The sequence below is a fragment of the Torulaspora delbrueckii genome, chromosome 1 (genome assembly GCF_000243375.1).
Source record: "Torulaspora delbrueckii CBS 1146 chromosome 1, complete genome".
Taxonomy (NCBI): Eukaryota; Fungi; Ascomycota; class Saccharomycetes; order Saccharomycetales; family Saccharomycetaceae; genus Torulaspora; species Torulaspora delbrueckii.
Genome location: NC_016501.1, coordinates 1221233 through 1228112, shown reverse-complemented (window position 1 = coordinate 1228112; position 6880 = coordinate 1221233). Strand labels below are relative to the sequence as shown.

Here is a 6880-nt window from a genome sequence, read left to right as displayed (position 1 = left end):
AACGAGGAACAGAGGCAACAACTTCTGTCTAATCATCAGATTTTACAAAATTCAGGAGATAAGCTGAGAGATGCCACCAGGATAGCCACTGAGACTGAAGGAGTAGGATCTCAAATTATGATGGATCTGAGGTCTCAGAGGGAAACTCTGGAGAATGCTAGACAAACTTTGTTTCAAGCTGATTCCTACGTCGATAAGAGCGTAAGGACTTTGAAGACGATGAGCAGAAGGCTGGTGGCTAATAAATTTATCAGTTATGCTATCATTGCTGTTTTGATCTTGCTGATATTACTAGTTTTATTCTCGAAGTTTAGGTAGTTTAAAGATATATGAGTAATAAAGATAATCTATCCAGTCAACTCGGATTCGCGCTCTGCAGTGCTGCTCTTGCTTCCAAGCTTTAAGTTCTTCATCTTATCCTTCAAAGTACTCATCAACTTCGATTCTGACTTATGAGCAGTTGTGGCATCTAGTGATGGTCTTCTGCCCTCATTTTCAGTGATTTCATGCTTTAGCTCTTCCACGTCGTCCTTGCCGACAGCAGGACTAGTTTGTGGCGTAAGACCAGAAGGGGCACCACCGATCCTGTGTAAGCGTTTTTCCTCCTCTGAAAGATCTAGCACAGTAGCTGTGAAATTGATCAAGGATTTTGCACTCTTACGTCTTGCCAGTCTTCTTCTCCTAGCAGTCTCGGTCTCTTCAGGAGGAGGCGACGAAAGCGGGGTGGAGACTGACGACCTTGCAGTACGAGGCAATCTCACGCAGGAGACACCAACATCACTGATCCATTTGGCTACTAGCGCAGTCCAACCACATTGGTGCGAAGCTCCCAGACCTCTACCAGTATCACCGTCGAAATATTCATAGAACGGAACCAGATCTTTGAAGTATTCATCGGTGGATAACATGTGAGCATAATCACCGTAGTTACAAGCACGATCACCATTTTCATCTGGCACGAATAAGTGGATCATACGATACCCCAACTCTTCGGCGACTTCAGCTAAGTTCAAATACTCACCAGACCCCGTTGGACATTCAACCTTGAAATCAAATCCGTAGTATAAGTAAAATCTCTGCAAAGATTCAATGATCAGGAAACTTGTTGAAAACCAGATTGGTCCTCTCCAGTTCGAATTACCACCAAACATACCAGAATCTGATTCCCCAGGTAAATACTTGACTGAATAATCCTGGCCATGAACGTGCATGGTGAAGGGATTCTCTTCATGATATTTCGACATTGACCTTATACCGTAATCCGACAAGAATTCCGTCTCGTCCAACATACGCTTCAAAATAGCTTTCAATCTATCAACGCTCACCAAAGAAAGTAACATCCTCTCACCAACACCTCTCTTTGTCATGGAAGCAATATTTCTATCAAAAATTTCTGGCCTATTATCAATAAACCAGTCGACCCTCTTTTTGAAACTAGGGAACTGGGTGAACAGATGGGGTTCCAAGGTCATTGAAGCGTACAGTGGAATCAAGCCGACCAGCGACCTGATGGGCAACTGCTCTCTGTTTGGTCCACCCCAAGAAATAGCATCGTAGTAAAACTGGTCCTTTTCGTTCCATAGATTTTGTTTAATCATCTTTTGGCAACTCTCTCCCGTTGTATCTATCAAATACTCAAAAGACATGGAATCACTAATGAGGATGAAGTGCTCGAAAAACTTGGATGCAATATCTTCGTAAACTGGGTTCTCTTTTGCCAGTTCCAACGCTATGTTCAACATTTGCAAGGAGTAAAATCCCATCCAACCTGTTGAATCGGCCTGTTCTAGTTTCCCACCTGTGGGCAAAGGCTCACTTCTGTTAAAGACACCGATGTTATCTAGACCGAGGAACCCGCCTTCGAACACGTTGTTACCATCAGAATCTTTACGATTGACCCACCAAGTAAAGTTCAACAGCAATTTTTGGAAAACCCTTTCCAAGAAAACTCTATCTTCACGATTGTACAGGTTTCTTTCCAACTTATAAACACGGTACACTGCCCAGGCATGCACTGGAGGATTAACATCATTAAAATTCCATTCGTAAGCAGGAATCTGACCATTTGGATGCATGTACCATTCTCTTGTCATCAAATCCAATTGCCTCTTTGCAAAATCTGGATCGATCATTGCCAGCGGAATGCAGTGGAACGCAGTATCCCATGAAGCAAAGAATGGATATTCCCATTTATCGGGCATCGATAGAATATCTTCACAGTAGATATGCTTCCAATTTTTGTTCCTACCATTAGCTCTATTAGGAGGAGGATGTGGCTTAATACTAGCGTCACCATTATACCAGGCTTCGTACGTCAGATTGTAGAACTGTTTGGTCCATAGTAAGCCCGCAAAGGCTTGCCTCTGAATCTTTCTCAATTCTTCACTAATGGGCAAAGGCGTGATTCTCCAGTAGAAATTATCAGCTTCCTCCTCACGATTGTCAAATACAGTGTCAAAGACGTCTTCGTCAACCACAGCCAACTCATCTGTGCGAAAGATATTATCCGCCGGATCATCAGTGAACTTATATCTCACGGTAACGTACTCTCCAGGTGGGATATTCTTGAAATGGTACACAGCACATGCCTTGGTACCTTCATTCTTTGGGTTAACAGCCTTCTTGTTACCCTTAACCAGGTATTCTTCGAAAGCATCCTTAGTGTAATCTGCTGGATTCTCTTCAACACCGAACAGTTTGATCAAATTCGATTCATTTTCAGTAAACAGCAACTCGGGATCAACATCTTCGACATCCTCGGAATCATCGCCGGTAAAGGCACCTGGTGAAGGTTGGAATACGATATCTCTAGTACCATACTTGCTAGTTGTCACGTGAATCAAGTTATCTGCTTTATCGTCCTTCTTTAAGCATGGCTTCTCACTATCCTTCTCCCAAGCCCAAGTATTCCTGAAAAAGATTTGTGGAGCCACGTATAGCTCACCAGATTCCTTATCGCTTCTGTTGTGAATAGTGATTCTAAAGTTCAAGTCATTTGGGTTTTCATCGCCCTTAGCCATCTCGTAAAACACATCGAAATAAGGCCGATCACCTGTCTCTTTCTCCTGGAACAAGCCATCGATCTCATAGATCTCAAACTCTTTATCCTGATAACCCCGATTGGCGTTTTCCTGGACCAATTGCTCATAAGGGAAAGCTTTTTTGAAAGGATACTTGTACAATGCCTTCATGTATGAATGAGTAGGCGTGTTGTCAAGATAATAGTACAATTCCTTAACATCTTCACCATGGTTTCCCTGAGGGCCCGTGAGACCAAACAAACGTTCCTTCAACCTCTCATCACGTCCGTTCCACAGCGCAACGTTCGTACATACGATCTGCTTATTATCAGACACACCAAAGAGACCGTCCTCTCCCCAACGAAATACTCGAGCATTTGCATGTTCAAAGGGAAAATGAGACCAGGCATCACCATTATAGGAATAATCCTCCCTTACAGTAGCCCAACTACGTTCGCTTAAATAAGGACCCCACTTGTACCAATACTTCTCGCGCAAACGATTCTCTCGCAGCCGTTTCTCCTCCACAGTCGAATCGACTAGCTCTTCGCGTAATTTCTCCATGTCGCTAGCCCCTTTCGACGTTGATCCCCAGCATTTCAAAGTTAAAGCCCCAGTTTATATACTTTGACCCCCAAATAAACATACCCCCTGCAATGCGCGGTGCAAAATACCGTCAACAAGCTGGACCTCGGAAGAGTGGATCAAGGTCGATCAATTGAGGGTCCAGGCTTAGTAATTGATTGCCTGCACTTTCGTAAGACCCCCTTAATAGCACTGACTTGCGATGTCAAGCGTTGACTAAGATTGCACATTGATAGTTACTTGTCGCAAACGACAATGCGACTCACATCTCTTCGATGTAGAATGGCAGTCCAATCGACATTGATTAGACTAATTTCTTAGATTTGATCAATGATAGAGAGCCATTTGTTTCTTTAATAGATTTTACCTTCTCCGCATTACTACACACACACACATACAATAGTTAATGCAAAGGATTAATCTTATTGCCCGAGTTTCAAATCATCTGGGGTTTCTTGATACTCCGAATCTTTAGAGGTCGAGAGCTCATCTCAACTACTCGTCGATTACCACCCATCCCCAATCTCTCGATCTGCACTGATAAACGCTTCTCAGGACTCCTATCCACTCTATTACAATTATATACGTAAATTCTATATTGCGTAAATCCAATGGTACTCCAAACCAAGTTGTTTCCCCCCAATGCCTATTCATAATCCGTTAAACCCAAATTGTACCTCTTACGACCGCACATTGGCAAGCCATAGTCTATAGTTGTGTTGAGCAGCGTCTGCAAAGACGTCTTCGTCAAACCCAACCGCCTTCCGAGGCCGCTGTGGTGCTACAACGGGTTGTTCAGCATATTTGTAATCTTCATCGACAGTAAAAATTCTATCATCATCAACCGGTACCACTAAAGGTTGTGTCTCGAGCAGTTCCTCATATAATTGCTCATCTTCAAAATCTGATAGTCCACTGGGACTATCTGACAGCATCGGCAGGCTGTTAAAACTAGTTTGTGCGAACGATAGTGGGAAAACGTCTTCAAATGACATCTCTTGATATTTTACTGTCCTTCTAGGAACCAATTGACCTCTATAGAGCAATCTAACGGTCTGTTATATACCTTTTGTGATTGATTAAACCGCACCTTTTCAAATTACTCATCGCTTAGTGCGGCTGGCACCCACTGTGGCTTGCAGGTCAAAAGACACCTATAAAAGAGCACTTCAAGTCGCGACCCTGTGGGTATCTAAATGAGTCACACACAACAACAAACAATAAACATCAAAGAGCCACCTCAATGTCCGATCCTTGCAAGCCTGAAGCCTGTGCGATTCAAAACTGCCTCATTTCAAGTGACTACAAGGAGTCAAAGTGTCAAGATCTTGTTGACCAATTGTACCGTTGTTGTGATAAATTTTACAAGGAAGACGGCAAGGAGAATAAGTCTCCTTGTTGTCCCAAACCTGATCTGCTAGCGCTCAAGATGAAACAGCGCGGTTTATAGTTTATAATATGTAGGTGCGAGATACCTGGTGTGCATCACTTGGGGTGAAATCACACGGAAGGGAATCCCTAACCCAAATTAATCTAAGATCAGCCGCGAGCACGGCAGCGGTGTTGCCACCGCTGTACAAAGTATACGCCCACTGGTTACAAGTAACCAGGCGAACCGTGACTCTGGGCGTCTATAAGACATTGTTGGTTCTTTGTAAATGGGTGTATTGTAAGTGAAAAATTTGACGCTCGCTTATATAGTGAAAAAATTGGTGAAAATGTGGTGAAGCTGGGTAAATCAAGAGGACAGTTAGGGCTAAGCGATGAGGAGTTTAAAGAGGTAGAGAGGGAATTTAGGATGATACGGTGATTTGTTTTTGAGCTTTTCAGCGAGTGGACTGGAGCTTTGGAGGTTGGGATGCGATTTAAAATCTTGAAATGCTACAACTTTACTTAACGTTCTTGCCATTGTTCATTCCTGTAGGTGTGATGATTATTTTACATGTTTGTATGTTTCGTAGCTTGGCAGCATGGACATAAACATAAGTCTGCAATTTAATTTTGAATGTGATACCTCCATTTGCACACATAAAAGTAGAAGGATAAAAATTTTACCAAGAAGTTTCGCATACGCTTTTGGGACAGTTGTCTTAATGAAGTGGTGAGATTTAACTTGAATGTTTGTCCTTATTGTACTTTTATGTTTTGTTCGTAATGCGCGTAATCTCCAAAAGGATCCATTGCCCATCGCTTAGTTTGAAATAAAGTTATCAAAGATATTACCAATGGTACATACTTCCTTATGTGACAATACTAAAGTTAATTTCTTAAACTAATTTTTCCTTTTTAATCTCAGAAATCAGTGGAACTAGCTCATAAGTCGGGATATCATCACGAGCGATCTTCTTCGTGAGAGCATCGAAATACCTTAGATAAAATCTTAAGCCGTGTTTACCATCGAAAAAAGTCCAAAGGTTGCTATACACGCCCCATGTGGGATTTTGATCAGTAAGCGCATTCACACGTCTTGCGACTTCATCCCAACGATCAATGTCTTCTCCGGGTGCGATGGTGGCTATAATGGCTAAAATTTGGATTCGCTTGCTAGTAGTACTCTCCGAAGATTCCGAAACTTCTCTTACGGGCCGATTACGGTCCCATGATTTGAAATCGCGTGGTAGGGTCTGATCAGGTAGTATGATCCGCTCTTTTTTGGCCAAATTGAACTGATGACGAATTGTCCGCTGATAGGTGTTCGCAGCTGTAGCCAGCAAGTTATTTTGTTCTTTCGGGCTCTTTAAGAAGTTTGGTTTCAGCACATAACGTCTAAAGTAAACCTCGCATAGCACACAATCATAGAAACAATACCGTGTCCTCCATTTTCCTGCCACATAAAGTTGTTCATTGAGTTTACTGGCTACCTTGCCCATGCCAATGGCAAATTGTTTTGCTCTGTTCTAAAGATTTCTTCCACAATTTCTGCCAACAAGCTCACATTTCTTGATATCAAGCGATTCACCGATTTCTTTCTGCGCTCGCCATAGATTATAGGGCTTAAGATGACACCTACAATAAAACCTATTATGATGAGAATGCACCATCCTGGTTGAGAGGAGTAGTACACATAATGGAAAGCGACCACTAGTCCTCCCAACCACGCAAGCAACAGGACTGGTAGATAGGACCTGCTGGCTTCGTAGCACTTCCATGAGAATTGAGATTCAAAATCGTTCTTGGGAATTGCTAATGTACCATCATCGCAATCAGCATAACAACTCAATTCCACATCTGCTTTACCCATAATACTTAGCCTATTGTCAAATTTATCAGTATAT

At 42.5% G+C, this 6880-nt stretch overlaps 5 protein-coding genes across 5 annotated transcripts in view; 2 read left to right on the top strand and 3 right to left on the bottom strand.

Moving 5' to 3' along the window:
• Nucleotides 1-318, top strand: part of VTI1 (v-SNARE protein VTI1) — a gene marked incomplete at both ends in the record, with an annotated part of 585 nt that extends 267 nt beyond the window's left edge. The window contains one exon of the mRNA XM_003679196.1: nt 1-318. This exon is cut by the window's left edge and continues 267 nt beyond it. Coding sequence (XP_003679244.1) covers nt 1-318 — 318 coding nt within the window.
• Nucleotides 319-347: 29 nt separating this feature from the next.
• TDEL0A07000 (uncharacterized protein) lies at nt 348-3584 on the bottom strand (the record flags this gene model as incomplete). The annotated part of the gene is made up of 1 exon (XM_003679195.1): nt 348-3584. The coding sequence occupies one exon, from the start codon at nt 3582-3584 to the stop codon at nt 348-350; it is 3237 nt and encodes a 1078-aa protein (XP_003679243.1).
• A 701-nt stretch (nt 3585-4285) lies between these two features.
• ICY1 (Icy1p) lies at nt 4286-4600 on the bottom strand (the record flags this gene model as incomplete). Its single annotated transcript, XM_003679194.1, has 1 exon — nt 4286-4600. One exon carries the CDS (start codon nt 4598-4600, stop codon nt 4286-4288), a length of 315 nt encoding a protein of 104 aa, XP_003679242.1.
• A 248-nt stretch (nt 4601-4848) lies between these two features.
• Nucleotides 4849-5055, top strand: CMC4 (Cmc4p; the record flags this gene model as incomplete). The annotated part of the gene is made up of 1 exon (XM_003679193.1): nt 4849-5055. The coding sequence occupies one exon, from the start codon at nt 4849-4851 to the stop codon at nt 5053-5055; it is 207 nt and encodes a 68-aa protein (XP_003679241.1).
• Nucleotides 5056-5872: 817 nt separating this feature from the next.
• On the bottom strand, nt 5873-6475 carry TDEL0A06970 (uncharacterized protein; the record flags this gene model as incomplete). Its single annotated transcript, XM_003679192.1, has 1 exon — nt 5873-6475. The coding sequence occupies one exon, from the start codon at nt 6473-6475 to the stop codon at nt 5873-5875; it is 603 nt and encodes a 200-aa protein (XP_003679240.1).
• Between the last annotated feature and the right edge of the window lie 405 nt (nt 6476-6880).